The sequence below is a fragment of the Phaethon aethereus genome (assembly GCF_964289735.1).
Source record: "Phaethon aethereus genome assembly, chromosome: 9".
NCBI lineage: Eukaryota > Metazoa > Chordata > Aves > Phaethontiformes > Phaethontidae > Phaethon > Phaethon aethereus.
Genome location: NC_138585.1, coordinates 20,779,264 through 20,802,113, shown reverse-complemented (window position 1 = coordinate 20,802,113; position 22,850 = coordinate 20,779,264). Strand labels below are relative to the sequence as shown.

Sequence of the window (22,850 nt, the reverse complement as noted above, 5' to 3'; positions counted from 1 at the left end):
CTGGAAAATATATAATAGTGGCTCATCTTGTATTTGACCTCCTGGACAGATTAGGTGGACTAAAATGATTTTTCCCCCTCTCCAGCTTCTGAGGTGCTCTAATTCAAGGATGAACACATGCAGACGGAAGAAAAACATGTTGACATGTCAGCACAGAGCTTCTTCCAAATGAAAAAAAAAAAAAGAGAGAAAAGAAATTTTATTTAAAGCTGCACAGAGAAATCTGTTTCCCACTGTAACAGCTCCCTGGTGTGCAAAGGGCCACACTCAGTGAATAAGTTGATCAGCAAAACATGTCAGTGAGACAAGCACAGCAAATCAGTAACGACCTTGTCTTGAAGAATTGCAGCCTGACTGGAGCACTGCTGGCCTGGAGCCGTCCTTAATTCCACTGAACTGCCCTGTGGTAAGGCCAACAGCCATAAAAATACACCCGTATTGCCAGTGCAGTAGCAGCATGTGCAGACTCCAGAGCAGGGACTTCCAGTGCCCTTATCCCCCTGAGCACCCTCCCAGCTGTGACCAAATAGCCAGCTGGGCCAGCAGTTGAGTGCCCTACAACTACACTACTGAGTCAGTCTCCAGCTAGAAATCCTTCTAGTTCACCTTGGTGTTTAATTGCAATGACGGCATCTTCACGCAGCAATGGAGTAACCAGTTCACTTTTGGCTTGATGGCAGTGTGCCCACCTGCAGTCACTGCACCGCGCTCTTAAGCAGTCAAGTCTTGCACCCCCCACTGTCAGGGCATTTCCAGGAGGGCAAATCCATTGCCTTGACAGTCAGCTATCTGCAGGGCATGTCTCTTTCTTCCTATGGCTTGTTTGAGATGATGTGGGGTAGCAGAGTTCAGGCTGTTCTCAGTGAAAGATGTCTTCTTTGCCTCTCATAGACTAGGTACAAATACTCAAGAACAGTTAAACTTCCATTGCTGTCAAATTTCAGCACCTGTTAATTCCCCAAACCTTCCAGGTTAAGCCAATCTAGCACAGTGAGACAATCGTACAATCAAATGAGATAATCTGGCTCCTATACATAATGTCCTGAGCCACCCATTCCTACTGCTTGTGCTGTGCCAGCGCGGTTGCTATCTACCACCTTAGAGACCTGGTTCGGGGAGTTAAATGGGCAGCAAGGTCACTCTACAGATAGGAAGTGAACTGTTTTCTTCCCATTTAACTCCCCGAACCAGATCACCGTGTGTTGCAGGCAAGCAGCAATGCAGAAGAGGGTACGTACAGAATAAGGTATAGTTATGTAATTATTGTAATTAATTACAACAACTAAATATATATTATGCTCAAGTATTAATAAAATTAATACACAGAATGATACAAAGAGGGAAGAACAGGACAATTTCACTATTTTTGGTAGTAACTACCCTCTGGATTGACTATAAACCATGTCCTTGCTTGCATGTGTACCAGGGTTTGGTAATCCTGATAAAGTTACCTATGCTGCTGCATAGGTATTATTATTATTAATGCTCATTAATAATGAGGAAGAAAATATTCTTCTTCAAGCTACATAAAGGCCCTTTGCAAACCAGTAGTATTAGATATAATTGTGCTGGAATTACTCCACTGATTTTCCTTCGCAAGGTGAACAGCTCTGTGAACAAAGAGAAAGTACAAAACCAAACAAATCCATAGCTGGAAATTACTCCAAACACCTGTACCAGCCAGGCTTATTAAAAGTAATTGAGAGGCATGTAAATTATGTTCTAATGTTAACCTGACTCAGTTATTCAGAGTTGGTGTGTCAAGCTTTTAACCAGCCACAAAGGCAGTTTGCCAAATGCTTTTTCTGAGAGAATATGATAAAGGGGGGAAAAAAGCACACTGCCAGGTAACTCCATGTTATGCCAGACCAAAAGGAGCACTCATAAAGGAATAATCCAAAAAGACTCTTTAAAGAAAGAGTCCTATATTTTTTGTAAAGTTTTGTAAACCTCCAAGTTCCTGTTTTTTGTAAAGGCCTCGTTTTATACACAAGGACTTCGGCAGTGTAACTTCATTGTCCTGTCTCTCTAAAATGAGTTCTTACCATTTGTGCAGTGTTTTAACACCTCAGTCTTAAAACCTTGGCCAGATTCTAGGGTTTGCATGGGGCCCTGCAGCACTGGAGGGGAGATGTGCATCTGGTTTTGCCTTCTGACTAGGGGGCTTTACTCCTGCCCAGTGAGCAGTTCTCAGCTTAAAAGCAATGGGTAAGTCAGGGCTGGGGACACTTCTGCCTCTCCTGGGCTTGTGTCCCAAGGCCATCACTTACTGAATGACCGTTGTTTGGCAGTCTGGATGGAAAGGCTTTCTGGTTTACTACTAGCTGAGAGGAGCACACATGGGAAAACTCCTTCAGAAAATAAGACTTGGAGGAGATGCTGACTGCAGTTTTCAAGGAGCACCAAGGATACAGTCACATGTGCTCCATTGAGTCCAGGGGGATTTGGGGACCAAATGCTTTCAGGTCTCTCTGAATATCCCAGGTAGGAACTAGAACACCCTTTTCTCCCATTATCACCTTTATACATGATCTGTGTGTCTCCTTACAAAACTTTTAAAAAGCCCATCAGCCCATCACCTCAGCATGTGGAGATAGAAAGATGCAACAGCAAGTTGTCACAGGGAGGGTTAGACTGAGGCGGGAATAATATTACCTTTACTAGGGCCACTGTCAGCCTCACTGCCTGCAGCGGTTCTTTCACACCTCTGCTACTGGGTACAGCATTTTCCGGCTGTGGGCTCAAGGCAGATTTCATTTGCCCTGGTGAATGGAACGACCTTAATGTTTGTCAGCCTCCCTGTAGTAGTTCCAGATTTATTCTGAGGCAAGGAGAGAATATGATCCTAACTTTCTGAAAACAAATGAGTTTACTATACCCTGGGAATTTTCAAACTTGACACATCCATCAGTTTTCCTTTCTGACTAACATTTGGCAAGATGTAACTGTCAAAACTTTTAAATTCAAACCAAATTGTTTATTATTTGTTCCAAGCCACATATTAAATGTCAGTGACAAAAGTTTCCATAGCCTTTGTGGGCACACACACATAACTACCCTGTGACCTACACTGAGGAACAGCCCTGGAGCTTGGAGAGCCTTAAATCCACTGAGGCAATGGTGTGAAAACACAGCTGGGCCCAGCAGCTTCTGCTGCTGCACTAAATCCCTCTTTGCCCCTCTGCATGTCCCTCTACTCTTAAAGTCTTTAGAGGTGAAATCATGATCTCTCCTTCTCAATGCAGTTCTTTTTTGGCACTAAAAATCCCTCTGAGGCAAGGACAGTTTGGCATATTTTCCCTGCCTGCCCATCAAGCTCTTAAAAAATTAAGTTATTAATCATATAAACATTCACCTCCACTGCACTAAGGCTTTCTGGCCAGAAAGTCCCATAGGTGCTTATTTTAAATATGACTCTGCTTCTATTGAAGACTTTTGAATTAAAAAAACCTGAAGTATGGACAAATGCACCTTGTGATAATTACTGCCTAGCACTATACTTTTCAAACAGTCAGCTGAGCTTCTAGTTTATATTTCACTAATTTGCTTGCTTGGTCAAAAAAAAAAAAAACCACACACACTACCACAAACCCCATACTCATCATGTAGTTTATCTGAGCTCTACACATACAGCAAAGCATTGCTTGCAAGGAGGAAGAGAAGTTTGCAGCAAAATTGTTTTGTAAGAGATGTATCAATGGAAAAAGTTAGTAACTGGGAGTGTTCTCTCTTTCCCTGTCTCGCAGTTGCTATTAGTGCTGGTCTTTAGGGTGTAGCTTTCCTCTTGGGCTTCTGTGTTTGTTTTACGTATTGCTTTCCTCTTCCTTTTGGTCAGGAGCCTTTTTATGATCAGGCAAGATAATACTGGACAGCAGCACCGAATCTGCACGACAAAATGAGCCTTTGCTTTAAATATCCAAGAGACAAATGGAGGTAAGTAGAAACAAATGGATTAAGCTGTTTGGGCTGGGGAATTGCTGTCAATTCGTTATTCAGAAGTTACCAACAAGTAGTATGTTGGATTTGTTTCGGGTTTTTTTCCCCTATTTGGCTGCAACATTAAGAATTTAACTAAAGTCCATCATGGAAATATACTGAAGTTGTAATTGCATTCAGGCCTTTGGTAGGGATTAGAGAGTTGATTAGGACAGAAATCCTTTAACCAGGGTTTCCTAGGCCTTCATGGCAGACCTTAAACACGTTTACCCTTCTCCTTTTTCCTCATCTTGCAAAGTATCTGTATTTCTGATTCACTGTGCACAATATACCTAATCAGAGAGTTTATACTGCTCCTATTATCTTCCTGTATTTCATATATATTACAGAGGTTGTATTTGCTCAGCTGTATTGAATCCTATTATAAAAGCAGGGTGCAGAGGGCAGTTTCTGGATGCACAATGAATCTCTGTAACTAATAAAATATAGCACCTGCTCTGCTGGAAGTATCAATGTGAAGCCAGAGTTGACAGGGTAAGTGATCCCACTTCATAATCCTGTAATGTTGATACAATTTCGTGGTACCGGCATAAAAGAGACTCAGAGCTAAGCTGGACTTTGAGATAAATTGAAAATGGTGTCTTTAAAGGAAAACGACTCAGTACAGGATTCGATGACATGCAGATCTTTTACTCATAGGATGTCATATCTGGCAGTTAGGTGGATGAAAATAGTCTTGTTTATTGTGTTGTACAAAGGCAGTGAATATTTCAGTTTAGAGAAGAAAGGGGTGCATGTCCAAACAAGACTCCACATGTGCATCAAGAGCAGGTAATAAAAGTCTAAATATTCTTGACACTTCTTTCTGCTTGCTAAATTACCTTTTAAGAATCTTGAAATTCACTGAGATGGTGTTTTTTTCTGTACTTTTCAATGAATACTTCTAATATCAAACCTTAAGTTACAGGAGTTTTGCATGCACACCTATGGTATGTTTTTGGTCTCCAGCTGCATTATCATGGTTTTTATCGTTGTTATTTACTGGTTGCTGATCATTCAATCTTATGTCTATTTAAAAGTTTTCTTGGAAAATATTGATAGCAAACGATTGCAGGTCAGAGACTAAAGTTAGTTCATATATGAAATAGAATGAATGTTTTCCAAAAATATTTTGTGGAATCGACAAAGTTTTTAGACTGATTTCTTCTTCTGTTCACATAGACCAGACACTATGCTCCCTCATGTTGTGAAGTATTTCACAGAGTTGTGTTTTGGTGCATGAACTTATAAGAGGACATTGTTTCTGTAATGGTGTTAGAAAGGGACAACCTTGAACTGGGGATACATGAATTATCTTTCTGTTGGTCACATTACCTCTGGTTTCTCCTGTTCTCCTCCTGCCTGACCTACTCTCCCATGTAGACCCAAAGCTCCTTGGGGCAGGGACTTTCATACAGTATTTGCAAGTGTCTTGCTCTTACTTACCTAGCAACATAGCACAGATAAGTCGTCAAATGTGCTGGCTTTATTCATCCCTTTCCATAGCAAAGAGTTCACTGAAGTTGATGGAAGCTTTTACATGGCAGTACCAGACCTCAAAGTATGACTGTCGGTTCATTGGTTTCATGGAAACACTGAGTTAATCTGCATTTATGTTGGCAAATCCATGCCCAGAGAGCTGATTCACTCTGCACAAAACAGCAGCTATGTCTCCTTTGAACATTTGCTTTTCCAAAGTACATCCTTCCTCTTCCACAAACTTCTCACTGCAGATGTTTGCTTTTCATACACTGCACTGAGACAAAAGCAGAAGCAGTCACACTTCCAAACTATCAGACTGGTAACAAGCGAAGAGAAAGTCCTGTGTCAGGAACAAACCCAGAAGACAGGCCTGGGTTATGGTTATAACCTTGAACCACTGAAACAGGCAGAGAACCAGGGATGTAGGATCATTATTAACCTGTAAAGTTATTTTCACAGCCTGATTTTAAACTCACTTATACCAGTGAATATTTCTACTGGCTTTTCAGTTTCTCTTTTTGCACAACTTGAAATGCTGCCCACAGCCTGTGTAAAACCTGAAGGGACAGGTTTTGGACACATGGAAATAACCTGTTGCAGTCATCAAAGCCACATCAAGGTACTCAAGGTGAAGTAGGACCAGTCACCTCTTCGTTCCTGAACTCTTAGCTAGAGCACAGACCTTGGATTTCTGCTGTGAGCAGTTCATACTCACAAGTTCCTCTGCTCCTGAGTTATTCTAACTGGATTTCTAAAATAAAAAGACAGAATCATGCTAAATGTAGAAAGAAGAATAACATGCAAAGAGTACACAAAACAATATCCACCTGTAACATAAAAATGTGCTGGGAGTCAGTGGAGAATAAAGATAAAGCAACACTAGAGCAGCCAACTAGAAAAAAAAAGGCCAGCATAATACTCGATAGTCACAGGAAGATCAAAAGTAAATCTACTTTGAAACCTGTCAATTGGTATAAACTGCAGAAAAGCTGACTGGTCCCAAAGAAAGAATAGCATAATGAAGTCAGCAGGAAAATTTGATCAGGAGATATCTTAAAAACAGGGGAAAATATTCCTATCAGTAGGAACATCTGAAATGTCAGAAAGTAAAATACTTTCAAAAGAAAAACATTGAGAATGGGCAAAAACTGAATTTGAAAAGTCTTCCGTCCAGTTTTCTACTAACCACTGCTGGATATTTGACAGCCATTTAAATTATTTCTCAAGCTCATTTAAAAAAAAAAAAAAAATTGCTTTCTCTCATCTTTTTCTGTTGAGAGTTAGTTGATGAATGTCATGTCATATATTCCTGCCTCTGCATCCGACAGGAATCAAAGTGGAGATTTTGAAAGGCAATGTCTTCGAAGTACTAATTATGCTTAACAAAGAAAGTGATTCAGTTGTTGTTTCTTAATGAAATTTATGCTTTTACCAGAAAGGTTTTTCTGCCACCTTATCTCTGGACAGTATGAAGCTATGTTGAAACCAACAGTAATTTATTTATTTCTAATTATATTGTGATGTTTAAAAAAGTGGGAAAAATGTCCAGTGTTTCTTGCATATCCAAACCTTCTCATAGTTTGTTGAGAAATACTGACAAAGGTAACCCTCTGATAAATATTTTGTTCTTTTGGATACATATGCAGACATTAAAAAATCATCTGTGAAAATTCTGAGTGTGAGAGTAGGATTTTATTTCAATTTCCCAGGAATTTCTCCTCTTAATTTCTTCTCCCTCAGCTCTCTCTTTGGGACCTCATTTTGAGAGGGATTTAAAATACTTAGACAAAAGCTGCACTAAACCAAATCTGCTCAAACAAGAGCAATTTCCAAACAGGAGAATAAGTCATAGGGAGAAAAAGATAACAAGTGGTAGACCAGCAATTCGGCATTGTCTCTTATTCCACCACATTCAAGTACTTGGATGAGGTTCAAAAAAAGCCACCAAAAAACACAGAAAAAAAGCCCAAAACAACAAACAAAAAACAAACACCAAGACTTCAGTACAACCCCTCAGAGCCTCAAATCTTTTGACTTGCATCCTTCTCTAATTTTGATGCTTCTTAAGTGAGGCCAAAAAGTGAAACTCTAGGAGTCCTAGGTTAGGAAGCAAGTAATATATATGTGTTTACTCTGCTGGGCACAGGGAGTTTTGATGTGCCAGAGAAAAGGTTGTTTTTTTATGGTCAACATCAGGCTATATCTTGCCTATTAGGAAGCTTCAGGCTAGGAAAATACTGGAATATGAGTCTATGAAGGAAGTCCAACTGATGTAGAGCGAGCTGCTGATGAGTCAGGAACTGATGGTAAAACTGCAGTACCTGATATGGATAAACAGGTTTTATACTGTTACTTTCTATCACTGGAATAATGGCTTTTCCCTGTGTTAAGCAGAGCAGATTCAGAATTATTCTTTAGAATGTTAATATTCTCTGATTTATAATTCATGAACTGAAGAAGGGTATGCAAGCTTTGTGCTAGCTCCTCAGACTGGATAAGACAGCTTAAGTTCAAGAGGGTTGATTCTGATTTTCCTTAAAGCTATTTTAAAACAGCTTTACACATACAGGCTGAATAAAAATGACAGTCAGACCTATTAACTGGTTTACAGTTGCTCCTTTCCATTGCTGGTGTGTCCTCCATCTTCCTGTGAAGTACATAGATTTGGAAAAATGTTTAAAACATATTATAAATTGTACAATTGAGAAACTGCATGGACGGTAGCATCCAATAGTCAATTGTTCTTCATCAGTAAATAAGAGGGCACTCAGAGACACTGCCATGCAGCAGAGCCTGGGATTAGCTCCGAATTGCCTCTTCTGTGAAAACCTCTTCCTGCTGTTTTATCTCACCCATTGACGAACAATTCTTTCCACCCATTTGCAGTCCCTACAAGACTGTTTAGTACTTCAGCTAATTTGACTGGGATTAAGATGTGGCATTTTATATTAAAAAAAAAAATCCATAATGTGCTGACGTTATGCTTATGCGTTTCTGTTACTCTAGCACTGACTGGTTTGAACACTATGAGGGTGCCACCTTGATAGCACTGGTAGGATGCTAGGCTGCAGGAAGCAATTTGGTGCCATTCCCAATAGGTGCTGGGGAGAAGTAACGGGACCTGAAGTGTGGAAGGAGCTTGCTGAGGAACACGTGGCAACCACCACCTTCTGACTGCGGCACTGAGCCTGGGGGTGGGCCCTTTTGAGAGGCACTTGGATGCCCTCCGTAAAAGAATGTGCTCAAGGATGAAAAGTAGAAGGAAAAGAAGAGGAGGATGCACCAAAGACAGAGTTCAGTCCATTTTACCTTATGTCTTGGGTAGGCAAAGGAATTGCTGAGTAGTCTCAGTGAAATCACTGACTACACGAGAGCTTCTCAGCATGTGCCTGGGAAATAGCGAAACAGTGAAAGAAACATGCAAGCAACAGAGTAACTTCCCTGTAAACTCTGAAATTCTGTATGGTGGGAGAGGCTGAGGGCAGTTAAGAAGAGTGCAGGTGGGATGTATAAATGGTGGTGGCCATGCTTCATCACTGTACAGCCTAAACAGCCCCGGTATGTTACTGAAAGCAAGTGGGACAGCAACATCCTCTGCTAGGATGTGTGCGGTCTGGCCTGCGTAGGTTGGAAGCAAACACTCCCATCCCTGTCGTGGTGCAACCTCTTGGAGAACTGTAGGCTAATCTCATTTGTTACAATTAAGGCCTTAAAGGCAATCGCATAAGTACATTAGCACAAAAATCCCATCTAGCCAAAATTCACCTGTGCACACTACCAGTAACAACCTCACAGGCAAAAGTTAGCATGTACCTCTCATTTTCCAGTGCTGAGATTTACATGTCCCCAAAGGATCGGTGTGTTTCCTTGAAGCATTGGTAAACCACACAGTGGATGTGTTGTACATCGGATTATCCTCATAGAGAGAAGCTGCTAGCTGAACAGCTGTATTTTTCATGAAGTACATCTTTTACTTTTTACCTAATGGTAGGTAATTCTGGAATCTCCCATCACTGATGATTTTGGAAAACGGGTTAAACAAACCAGAGGGAAGTGGTGTGGGTAAAGCTGAACCTGCTGCAGGGCAGCAGATGGACCAGGTGACCTTTAAGGGGCCTCCCAGTCTCCGTTTTCTATGATTTCTCTGATTTAATGCTTCTGTTTCACTAACTAGACAGCTGGCCCTGTATTGGTCGACAAATAACAGAAGCGATGCAGGATGGCTTAGATGAGGGCGATTTGGAGTGTTTGCTTTCATTTTACAAGCAGCCATCCAGCTCTGGAGGAGAGCTAACAGGCTACATGCACAGCCGGTCTTTGTGTTTTCAGACATCTGAAAAACTGAAATCTTTCCCAGCAAAAGAAAGGTTGTACACACAATCACTAAGCACTTTACAGCTTTTTAGAAACTACCCAGTTGCATACATTAGTCGGTGATGCTGTTTGAGTGACATGTATTCCTCCACTGCATTGGGATTGTTATTGCAATATTAACTTTTTAAGTGAGGGAATGGACTTCATCGGTATGTTAAAAACTAGAATAAAAAATGTCAGTTTCTGACCTCATCCTCCCGCTGTGCCCCAAGAACTTCCGTCTCTTATGAAAGGCTGGTGTCAGCACGTTCAAGCATAACCCAGGTTAATACAGTTAACCCTGAATTTCTGTCTGTATCAGAAAACAGGCCGTGCCTGTTTGCAGCCTACTGAGCTCACCAGTTTCAGGTGTGGGGGCCATTTGGAAATGATGCAGCTCTTGCCTGCGTGTTACTGGTGGCACTGGGAAAAGGGGCAAAGGCTTGCCGTGCTGGAGAGGTAACACCATTGATTCTGCTCTCACCTGCACCAGGTGAAATCAGTGGCAGCACCACATCCCACTGACTTCAGTGGGAGGGGAATGGCTCCTTTCAAAACTGTTCCTCTGCAGGAAGATTAAGCCATAAAGCAGGGATTTAGTTTGTCCAAGCCTGACTGCTTTCCTTGTACCCCTGGCAGACGCTTAGGGCCCTACTTCCCCTGCTCTGTCCCAGGGACAAGCAGACAGCAGCCTGTGCACCCTCTCCTCCTCCAAAGCCTTGCTTCAAGTTGGAGCACTGCTACCCATGGATTTCAGCTCAGCTACCAGCCCTGAAAATTCAGGAGGCAAAATTTCAGATAAACCAAGACTAATGGTTTAGTTCTTGGGTTGGTTTTTTTACTATTTTCTTCTATGTCTAAATTTTGTTCCACCCGAAATGCAAATCAAACCTTTTGTATTTTAGGTATTTGCTTTAAAAATCTGAATCCAATGGAAATTCAAAGCAAAGTTTGAACTTCTGAGTAAATTACGTCTTTCAAAACTAGCCCTTCAGTGCCCTGCTCGAGTGAGGGCCAAGTGAGTACCACAAAAACACCACAAAGCTGAGGTCCACCCTGCTCCAAACTCCTTGCAAGATAGAGGACTAACCATAACCTTTCAGCCTTTCCTGGGGTGCAGCAGCTTCGAACCAGGTAGCTCAGGAAGACATCAACATCTTCCCATCATACCACAGCTTCAGGTTTTACCCAACTTACCAGACTTAACTTCATGCTGCTGCAGTACTTAGCCACAAGCCCACATATGTTGGTCAGCTAGACAACTGAAGATCCAAAATATCTAATATTTTCCAATGCGCTAACTGAATAGCCAAACATTTTGGGGACAGAATTGCCATGTGTCCAGGCCTAGTTCTACAAGTGCAGGTCATGCTGCATCTAATCCAGGTACTCTGAAATCACCGTGTTCCTGCCCCAAGTGCATTAGGCATCCCCATTTGGTATTCCTTTTTGCAGATGTGCTATTCTTTCTGGCACACGTACAACAGGTTTCAGTTTTCCTGAATCCCGTTTATTGCACATGCATTTAATACATTCAGAGTTTTGTTAAGAAATTAAAAACCTGGATTTAGAGCTGCCTATCACAAAGCAAATAATCCTGAAAACATGTGTGTATTTGAGCAAGAAGAGCCAAGTCCTCATCTGGCAAGGGAACTTTCATCTTCCCGCAGCAGTCTTTCTCCAAATTTACAGTCTCAATTGTACACATGGGAAACAAGATTTATCTGAGTCAGAAAATGCCTGGATTTTAGTTCTTTCACCGCTAAGAAATACATACAGCTGCTCCCATTATTTCAGAAGGGTTGGTTTGTTGTTGTTTTTTTTTTTAAATCACCCCCTGGTCTGTTTTTAAAATAAATTTTTTGAAAGGCTTTATTTTTGGAGCTTAGGAGTCATAATGAATTGAAACCTGCGAATACAATTCAGTTCATATTCACGCATTGAGTCATGGGTCCCTCTCGAGTATGTGCGGGACTCAAATCACGTCCATGTAAGGAGATTGGCAGTAGCTTTGGAAATATCTGTCCTCTTTTTTACTTTGCACTCATGAGCCGTACTTCCAGCTCACTTTTTTTTCACAAAAGCGAATAAACATTTTGTCTGCAGGGACCAGATATTGTTTCAGCTACCATCCCTATATCAGTGTGCTGCTGCATAGGATGGGAAGGAAGGCTCTGAAATATCTGATGTGGTCTGAACGTGTCTTACGCTGTGAAGATTCATGGCATTATTAGAAGATCCTTTTCTCTCCCTCTCTCGTCTTTTACTCAATATCGAACAAAGTCAAACAAGTGGTTCATACAGTTCCCTGTCATCCATCACATATCTGCTCCTTTATCATACCTAAGCAGCATTTTCAAAATCAATGCTAATATCTTGTCAGTTATTATTAAACTGTTTTTCATTGCCCAAGCTGATGAGGTGATCAGAACCAAACCACGTCAGGCACTGCTGCCTCAGCCATGTGCGCAGAAACATGTTGCCTTCCCTGGAGCCCTCATTTCCCAACCCCAGCCCCTGGCTGATGCTCCTCTGTCACACCCTCAGCTCTACCACTGAGCTCCTGCTCACTTAGGAGAGCTCACTTTGCCTCCTGGAGTACATTTCTGAGTCACCCTTTGCCTCCCATTAGCCATTCAAAGTACATGCTTGTGCCACGTAACCACATGACCTGACCTGCCCCAGGGAACCAGCTAGTGTCTGCTTCGTGCTGTGCTGGCGGCACATGTGAACTTTGCAGTCTTATCACCAAGCCAGATGGACACATGCCTGGTTTCCCCCACCCCAGTCTCAATAAGGTGCACATTATTAAATGTCTTGTTAAGCCCCGCGTACAACAGCAATCTTAGCAGGCTCCCGCTACGACCATCGATCCTCACCTAATGGTAAAGCCTGTCAGGCAGGACAGGTTTTCAGGTTTTGATGGCCTCTTGTATTTCCAGGTTCTGGTAAGGAAAAGGTGTTGAAAAAACATTTGAAACAATTTGTAATCTACTTTTTTGGATTCAGATAGGTCAGATAAACATCTGAGCATGTTTGTTGAGGAAAACAAACTGCCATTCTGAACAGCTGGAGGTTCAGCCATCCCCAGAGCAAAGTCCATCAAACCTAGAGATGTGGCCAACTGCCAGACAGCTGCATGTGTGTCACTTTGATGGTCACACAGGAATGCCCTCAGGGCAGGAGGGGATTAGTGGTAACTCTCTGACACCTCAAGTACCTCATTTTTGAGCTTCCCGTGGCAGTATATTCCTCCTTCCATTTTCACTTCATTCTTAAAGCTTCACTCTTCATTTAAACCCTCTAAGGAAACTCCTTGCAAGACAGATGTACATTAACCTTTCAGGAGGAGGAGAACCTCTTTAAAAAAAAAAAATACTGAGATCTATTTAGTAATGCCCCTCATGTATATATCTTTATCTCATCTTCTCTAAATATTAGTTCAGACAACAGCTTTCATTTATAGCAATTTCATTGCCATAATCCAGATAGCATGGATTATTTCTACAGTGACGCTGTAATGCTAATTTGCAAGAGTGGAAGGGAATTTGCTACCCTAACGAATTACTTTTGTCCTTGGATGAAACAGACAGCAAAGACAGTGCCCCTGGTTAATTGGAAACACTAGATAGATATCCATAATACTCTATATGTGAAGTCTAGTGTTGGAGATGTTATTAATATTCAATTTAACTCCTACAAAATTAAAACTAAAGCTTTATACTCATTTCTAAGCAGCAAACCCCCTGGAAATAGCTTGACATGGTGTTTTGAAAGATGTCAAAAGATCACCTCTTCATAATGACCAGGGAGATGTGGATCCAGATAATGATACCTGGGTATTTATACGAATGATTCTTCTCAGAGCTGCCTGTCACAGCTAACTGTATACAATATACATCAAGCTTATAAAACCACACTTCACTTACTCGGAATCTGTCTGTGAAAATAGAATGAGGCCTATTTCCAAGTCCAGCAGTCTAACATAAGACTTTGAAGCCACTGTGTGAAATACAAGATTTGGTGGACACTGTCCTTAACTACAGTTAAAAACACTTATGAGCTCTTACTGAACAGACCCACATGCACACAGTACAGCAGCCAGTCTAGACACTATTTCCACATCCCCTCCTCCTCCTCTAAAGGAGGGGTTTAGGGTCAAAACAGCGCATGTAAAAGATTTAGTTTCAGTCATCAAGCCTGATACGGGTACAGGGCATGGTCACCATGGTTCACATTCCTTAGCTGGAGATTACCCCTATTCATTCCAGCCCTCACTGGTGTCTGTGAAGATGATGAAGACTATCCCATCTCACAAGAGCTTGCAAATACATCCCAGACCAACCAGTCACATTCTGCCTTACACTAGGTCATGAAGCTAGAGGTGCTCAGGCAGAGCTGTATAGATCATCCTTGACTGCCAAAAGGAAGGTAAAATTTGGAAAGAGACTCTTGTAGAGTTTGAGAATTGAGTTTATCTTCAAACCATGGTGTGACACGAGCACCATTCAACCAGCTTGTACAATGGGTAATCAGTGGGTGCACTGGGTGCAGGACCAGGGACATGGAGACAGGACAACTGGACCACTCAGCTCTACCGAGGCTTGAAGTGCAACTTTGCTTGTAACGCTCAAATCAGGACCAAACAAGCTCTTCTCTGCCTGTGAACCATAGAGCCCAGCAAGCAGCACACCGTGCAGATCTAGGCCAGAGAGAAAAAGCAGCATCTGCCAACATATTTGCAGGAACTGTTGTAGCCACAGTTGAGTTCAGTACAAATATTCTTTGTGGGGGACAGAAAGTGATTAGCATCTAAAAACTGGCTCTTGGTAGAGTCACCTTCAGACTAGTCAGGCACAGTCCTACTTAATCCGCCTGCATTTCCAGAGACTGATCACCATATATCTTTACATCATGGCCATCCATCACACCCCCAGTTCCTCATCTAAATACTGCCAACAGCACTGTGAGTAGTCCAGCGCTGACACTCCCTCATTCTCCCTCTGCATCTTATTAAGTTGCTGCTGGCAAAGAAAAGGAAAGTGGTTGTGTCCACAGTGACATTAGCAGAACTGTCAGCTTAATCAATGCTGATCCTTCCCCCCTCTCCCCTGCTTCTCTGCTGCTCCTTTTTGAGGCAGAACAACCCTATAAATTCACCACTGTGCCTAGTCATCCAGAAATACTGCTCATTTTCCAGAAAGCCTTTGGTACCCTGACTGCTTCCAGCTCCACATGCTATGTCCTCCTCAGCCACCCAAGGTCCCCCAAGCAGAGCCATTGGCAGGGCTGTCAGAGCCCACACTCACCCCTTGGCCAGCAGGAGCGTCTCTGGGAGCAGGCAGGCAGAGCAAGGAGCCCTTCTGCTACCTGCAGATTAACCATCATGGAGAAAACGGGATTACAACATCACTAACGGCACAGCAGGTCACTGGAAAGGCTAGGGGCTTTGAGAGAGACCTTTCTGCAACCAAAGCAACTTGTTGAAAGGTTTTCCAAAACCTTGGAAGCTGGGATGTTTGTAAATAGTTCCCAGTCTCTTCCAACAAAACATGCTTTTTCTATTTGGAAAGGAGCAGGCAAACCTCCACTGGCAATGCAGCTCTATTCAGCTTGCTTATCACCACCTGGGCCATTACTGAGCAACAGTGCAGTCTGTGGAGTGGGACAGAGCTGCAGATGATACTTCCTAATGCAAACTGCGGAGGATTCACCACAAGGTGATCCTCCAGGACTCCCGGTGCCCCATTAAGTCAGGCAGAACTGGCAGGCAGACACATGGGTGGGTAAGAGCAGCAGCTCCAAAAAGTTTCAGCATCCATAATCCTCCCTGTCTTTCTTGTGTCTTGCAAGTTTGGTGTGTGGGTGTTTGCACACCCTCATCTCTCTCTCACCATGCCTGTGCCACTTCTCAGGTCATTGCAGTTCTCAACCTACTCTCAAAATCACTCTCCCCTGTTATCATCTGACATTCCCAAGAGTTTTCTGGAAGGGGAAAGCTTGTGTGCAGTTGATCTGCCCCAGCGTCATTCAGCCACAGGACCTGAAGAGGCAGCGCAGGCCACTTGCTTTGCCTCCTGGTCTCTCCTCCATCCAGCCCATCTGAACCACAGCCAAGGTGCAGCCTGTGCCAGGGACAGGAGTGGTCACACACGGGGGCTCAGCACACTCAGATGTTGTATTTCCTGCAGTTTGTCCCATCACAACACAGGCATGGCCTCACAGTATAGATGTGTTCATTGTGCTGATAATAGTAGGGTCATTACCTATAACGTTTCTCTCTTCCTCTGTGTCTCCATGTGCTTCTCTGACACTATCTTCTTTGCAAAATAGTTGAGGAAAATTTAGGTACCATGTTGCTGCACACAGGTTTCTTTAAGACTTTGGGGGTCAGAGAAGGAAAGGTTTGGTTTTTTCCTCCCATGAGAAAATAACCCCGTCCATGCAGCACTAAGAGTTTCTGAATTTCAGGAGCAATTCCATCGGTCGATATTCCCACCAATGTGGCTGCGGAGAGCTGGTTGTTTAGTATCTCTAGATCTCAGTGATACAAACCTAATCAACTCTCTGTCTCCATTTTCAAATCTCATTGAAAAGCATATCTTGCCTCCCTTGTCAGTGCTGCTTCCTCTTCCCCATCCACGAAGCTATTATTTAATTCACTGGCAGTAGCTAGCACTAACAGGTAACCCGGGGCCATGGTCCAGAGCTGTAGGACTCTGATCCGAACAATCCTGCAAGCTTGGACAAAGCACTGTGTCCCAGTTTCCCCACCTTTGTCATAAGAGTAATATTTCCGCTGCCAAAAGAGGCTGGAATGATTATAATCTATATTCAGTGCTAAACACTTCTACCAGTCTATTTATCATGTTTATAGAGTACCAGCTTGCAGGAATAAGAGACTAGAGACTAGTCCTATAGTTACAGGGTTGGACTGGAGTACAGGACATCTGACTTCTGTTCCTGGTACTTACACAGGTAACAGGAGAGACCCTAGGCAAGGTTTGGGCTTCAAATCTCCAACTTTGGAATGGGAAATACTACCTTTCCCTCTCTGGAGGCTAAATCATTCTTATTTTTGAGTTTGCAAAGTTATCAGTTACTGTCACTGCTTAAATGAATTGCTACACATACAGTTCTAGTATGGATTGAGTTATAAATAAAGGACAAGAAGGAATAACTGCGGTTAGGAAACACTTTGCAACACTCAGTCAACATCTGTTTTCTTGTATTTAATGAAATCCTGCACACCAGAACTAATGCAATGAAGGCAATGACTCTCACAGCCAATACTAACTTCCCTGACTTCAGTAGTCATTCATGACATTGAGCAAGACAGCTATTACTTGTGCCCCTTTCACTGAAAATAAGGAGAGCACCATCAGACTTAATACCTACTATAAAAAAAAAGAAAAAAAAAAAAACCAACACCCCAAGATTGCCTACAGTCTGGAAACAAACTGACATTCTTTGTGGATTTTCCTGTTAGCGTAGTTTCTAGACAAGCAGCTCTACCACAGTTCCAAGAGTTAAAGTAGTGCCATGCCTGACCTCCCACAGAAGTTCTGAAGGAGCATGCAGAAGTGCAACAGGTATAATTAACATCGTGGTGTGTGCAGGCAGAGTCCTGCTGCCTCCCGCTGCCCTGCCCACCCGCTGCTCCTCCACGGCCACCCTGCCATGCCTGTGAAACGCCACCCCAAACGCTCTGCTTCTTTCCATGTTTCCTGAGGAAACGCTCAAACAGCTCATCTTGCTCTTTAAGCAATTAATGGACTCCATGAAACATCTGGTGAGCGGAGCTCTGTGGGGCCCCTACTTTGCGGCAGCTTACACCCTGTGGCACACATACGCTCCTGGCCTTATGGTCAGTGGCAGACCAACTGCTGGAAATCAAATTCTGTGGAGTTACACTGACACATAGCAGCTGGCTAGTTGCCCTTATCAATTTTCATAGGTCTTGATCTCATACACACTCATACTGATTTATTAGCATCAGCAAAGCTACTCCCAGACCCGGCCTCTCTGTAGACCAGTGCCTAGGCCTGCACAGAACATGCTTTTTTGCAATTATGCAACTTCCTTTGCTGAGAATATCTTCCTGCAGCCCTCTTCTTCCTCCCTCTAGACCAATATTTTAGACTTAGATTACAGAAAGGTTTTTTCTTCCCTGGTAGGTTAAGAATAGCTGCAGTAGCAAAGATGCTTACTTGAGGCTACCAGCTAGGTGCTGACACTGTAGGTACAGTGGTAAGGAAAACTTTGGCTTAAAGCAGAATGTGCCTTGGAGGAGCAATTTGGACAAGAAGATGGGATCAAGCCATCTCTTTTGTCCCAGAAAGGGACAACCAGTCACAGAGCTCAGTTTTGTTTGGCAGTGGAGCTAATCAGGGAGTGGGAATCAAAGCCTCATTCTACCAGTTTTATTCTTTTGAAAGTTAGGAACAGAGATAAATCCGTCCCTGCATTATGCTGCTCTCAAGAGCAAGAAAGAGGGCTCCAAATGGTGCTGCTCAAGTAGGAGAGCAAGCAACAGTCCCAGGCCTACCTGTACATTCCTCTTCTTTCCAAAGCTTTCCACCTGCACAGAGTCTTATTTATGAGTACTAATGATAAATTTCTTTGCTGACATGCTTTAAGTACTGTGCTAGTCCTGCTATGCTGCTTAGCTCCACACTTCCTGCTGGAATATCAGGTTTTGATTAAGGAACAAGGAGTTTCTTGCACGAGTAATCCTGCACAAAGTTGCTGGTCATCACATGCGAGCAAGACAAATTGCACCTTCTCTTGCAGTAATCACACCACAGTGCTGCGGCCCCAACACCTTCAGCCTGCCCTAGGGCCCTCCGCAGCCAAAAGCCCTTTGTGGAGGTGGCAAGAAGCTGCCAAAAGTACCCAGGGAGATTGGCTAATGATTCAGCAACGGCTGCAGGAGTGAGAAATATTCCCTGCTTATTTGGGGTTGGTTACCAGCACATTATGAACAAGCAAGTGAAAACACAATCACCATTATGAGCACTGACATCTAAAGGCACAACCTTCCAGCTTGCAAGGCACAGGGAGGGCTGGGATGAATTAGCTTGCTAGCCTGATGAGAGCAGGGCAGGTGGAAATACTAAGTTTCCACAATACCTGTGTTGCATAAAAGCTCTTGTACTAAGCATAACCACAGCTTGTGTAACTTGAAAGTAATGGGAGATGAAGGAAAGAAAAACAGGGTGAAAGGAAGTAACTGGTTACAAGGAGAGCGTAAAAAGCGGGGTGTCTCTGTGGCAGGGCAGCGGTGAGGGACTTGTAACCAGAGAGAAAGGAAGTCATTTTCAAAAGAGAGACGTCTCTATTGCCCATTTGCCCATTTTATTCCAGGACTGTCTCTTAATACATACTTACCCATTTTTCAAAGGTCCTGTGCAAAGGGCATATGAAAATAAGCTGCACCTCCTAGACACCAGGGTAGCAGCATTGATGACACTTGCCACCAGCCACAGAGGGAAAACCTGGGGTGAAAAGGAGTGCCAGCAGGATGCGGCACAGAACTGGGGCCCTGTCTTAAGGGATGTTTCTGTCCTTAGCATTGTTCTGTTTATGCTAGGATTAGGCCCAGCTTAAAATAAGGTCAATAGAAAGGGTTGGAAAAGCACATCTGCACACAAAAATCTGGTCTGCTCTAACAGTTTACAGATACGTTACCCGTCTGTCCTATGCAGAGCCCTTCCATCAGCTCAGCTTCTGCCATAGCCCTCACTGCAGGTGCCCTGCGACTCCGCAGTGGCTCAGCCCACAGGGCTAGAGGATGAACCCACCATTGGCCCAAGCAGGGATGGGCAGAGGCAAGGCGAGGTCTCCATCAGCTTTCGCAGTACATGGACAGAGTTTCTCTCTTCCACTCATCCCTACCTCAGTTCCCCAACAGATAAGTAGCTCAGCCCTATTTGGAGGGCCTCTGCTATACAGCCATCTTACCCCTTGTTCAATGTTTGAGACCTCTTTCCTTGGCCAGAAACTAACTACAATCTTAAGCCTCAGTCGTGTGCCCCAGCCTCCTGTGAAGTGTGGGACTGAGCCGACTCTCCTCAGATCCCCTTATCCACCCCTAATTCCACCCCTTCGCTCAGTTTCCCCTCCTAAACCCAGAGTGAAAACAAGCATCTCTCCAAGGCAGACACCAAAGGCAGGATGAACTTCACAGTTATATTAATAGGGAAATTAAAACTAATTGGAGGAAATGTTGTTAACTCCATATATAGCATTATACTAAATTGCCACACTATTTCTAGCATCCATATTTTCTCATATTTCTTAAATACCAATGCCAGTTCAGAGCCATAGTTATGCCAAAAGGCTATAGAGGACAAATCTGCTTCTTAGCTTATATAACTGCTAAAGTTAGATAGAGAAGTGACTTAATTTGAACACAAAAGTAGTTTCATGAGAGGAAAATAGCAGGCATAAAGAACTGTTTAATATTTCAAAAAAAGGTGTCTGGAAAAACAGCTGGAAGAAGCAGCCAGCTGAGCTCCAGCAAGCAGCGAGGGGATCTGCTTCTAACGATTAACTGTGTCAGCGTTGATGGCAGATTTGCCCTTCCTCAACCAAATCAGGATCAGCTGCCATTCCCAACCCCCACAAAGTTTTAATTGTATTATAGTGAGAACTACAGACAAACGCAAAAAAAGCATTGCTTGGAAAAAGCTCTACCCTACAGTGAGAGGGATTATTCAGGGATAAGGCGGTGATCTCTCCCATGTGGAGATCCCTTCTATGGGGCTGGGCTGTTCACAGGTTGTTTTTTTTCTAGGGTAACTTGCCCCTGAAGATCCGGGGGCTGCCTCAGAGCAGTGGCAGAGAGCAAAAGAGAGGGAGAACAGAGCAAGCGGAGGAGCTGGGGCTGCAGCAGAGGCTCCAGGGGAGGCAGGCAGGGAGGGGGCTACGGGCAGGCTGGGGGTGCAGCTATTGCCAACAGGGAGCCTCTGGTTTAACAAGGTAAGGAGGCACACCTCTAAGTACAAACTGGCTGACCTTTCCCCTTCCCCTACCTGCTGGGAAGGCGAGCAATCAGAAGGATCCCCCCCCCAAAATGGATTCTGGTAGGTCTGTTACGTTTCTCAGAGCTGGTGGGTCTGAATATGGAAAGGAGGAAGAGTCCTGAGGTACAGGAAAGTTGGGTCCGTTCTGGTTTCATCCCCAAATCCTCTGTGACACCAGGAAAATGGCACTCTGTCCCTGAGTCCCAGAGCTCTGTGGGTGCTCACTGGGACCTCAACAGCACCCTTCTTTTGCCCCGCTGTGCCCTCAGCTGCAGGCTCCTCGGGGCAGGGACTGTCCCTGGCAGCTTGCCGCCACAGCCATCTCCGGCCCAGGGCCTCTAGGTGCTGCTATACTACCAGCGATGGATTTCCCGGCAGGAGGAAAGGGAGAGGGATGGCAGCAACTTCCTCGTGTTGCAGGAGAAAACTGCACCCGTTCTGGATCATCAGAAAGTGCTTCTTTTAAAGCATCTTGTTCATTCTTGTGTAAACCAACACACAGGGCAAGGGTCTCCATCTCCTTCCTGCAGGGACTGGTGCAGAGGAATCGGCCTGGGCCGTGCGTTCTGCATCCCATTTTGACTACGCGACAGCTGTAGTTTAGCTTTTCACGCAAAGAAAAAAGAAGAGGCTAAACTAGGCTAATGGCATTGTCACGATAGGAGTTAACCCTGTTAGGTCAAGAACAAGAACACAAGTGGTTTGTCACAGAGAACAAGAACAGTAATGCACATGGGGCTGATGCTTGAAGGCAAGGCTGAAAGCTCCAGGCATTAACAAATTAACATTTTGCCTAATTAGATATTGATCACTATCACAAAGCATGTCATGACCACCACCATTATCACAATGCCCTAACCAGTGATGGAAAGTGGTTGCTTCTCTTCTGGGAACTTTACTCAGACATTTAGCAAATCTGTGTCAGCCTGCTGTTTCCTAAATGAGTGACAAATAACTCCTTGTTTCCCAAGGGCAACCTCACGGTTTTTATCTTCGTTGCCATACTACTATTTTCACCTTGCATTAAGGTAAAGCATTGTTCCTCCTTTCCTGATGCTCCAAGGAATGCAAATTTAAGGTGTTGATTACCCAGCTGATCCTATGCCAGCTGGGACAACCAAGGAAGGTAATTTTGTCTCATCACCAATAGAGAGATGCTGTATCAACAGTGTTGTCTTGTGTGTATCCCATGCTGTGCAGGATAGAACATGAATTCTTTGTGGCCAGATCAACCCTTAAGACCATCCCACAAATACGCTGCAAGCACTGAAACAGTAAATAACAGACCTGCCTGTCCTTGGCTGTTGAGAACTAACAAAGTTCATGTTGTTTCCCTGACAGCATGTGCATACTTCAGCTGAAGCTAACAGCTCTGCACATATACAAGGGCTTTATTACTATATGTACAGTAGAGATAAAGAAGCAAGAAGTATATCCTGTAAGTTTACCCTGATTCATGGGGCTTCTCTGGAAGTGACCACAGGAGACTGTATTTCCTTTTAAATATTAATCCCAGCTTAGTTAAGGGATGGTGCATGACCAGGCATATGTCTTGGGGCATGGGTCTTTAATTTTTCTATCTGGGAACCCTGCTGTCAAAAAATGCATTTGATGCCTATACGTGATTTCTGGTGGCTGTTGCATGCTGATGTGTCTGAATTATGTGATGCTGCTCATAGAATTGGAATATTGGAACATCAGATACACACCGAGAATTAGTTGAGTGGCAGAGAGCAGTGGTAGGGTGCAGTAACGGGAGCAATTGGAAGGTGCTTTTCTGCAGCACAGTTCTAGGTGATCCTAGGAGTCAGGCATACACCTCAGGGAGGGAAAAGCCTTGTTAACCTTTGTCTGTTTAGTTGCCACCACTCCATCATATAGAAAATAGTCCCTGACAGGAACCACACAGATACCTCTCAGCTGCAGTGTCCAGGCAATGCAACAGGGAAGAGCAGCAGGAATACTGACCTGTGGATAGGAGGTCCTGGGCAGATACAGACAACAGCACTGCAG

General features: G+C 43.6%; 1 protein-coding gene across 1 annotated transcript in view; it reads left to right on the top strand.

Moving 5' to 3' along the window:
* Positions 1–3,895: 3,895 nt before the first annotated feature.
* Positions 3,896–22,850, top strand: part of LOC309408168 (calcium-activated potassium channel subunit beta-2) — a gene marked incomplete at both ends in the record, with an annotated part of 152,735 nt that continues 133,780 nt past the window's right edge. The window contains one exon of the mRNA XM_082003923.1: positions 3,896–3,933. Within this exon, the coding sequence (XP_081860049.1) occupies positions 3,896–3,933 (38 nt within the window). The remainder of the gene's footprint in view (positions 3,934–22,850) is intronic.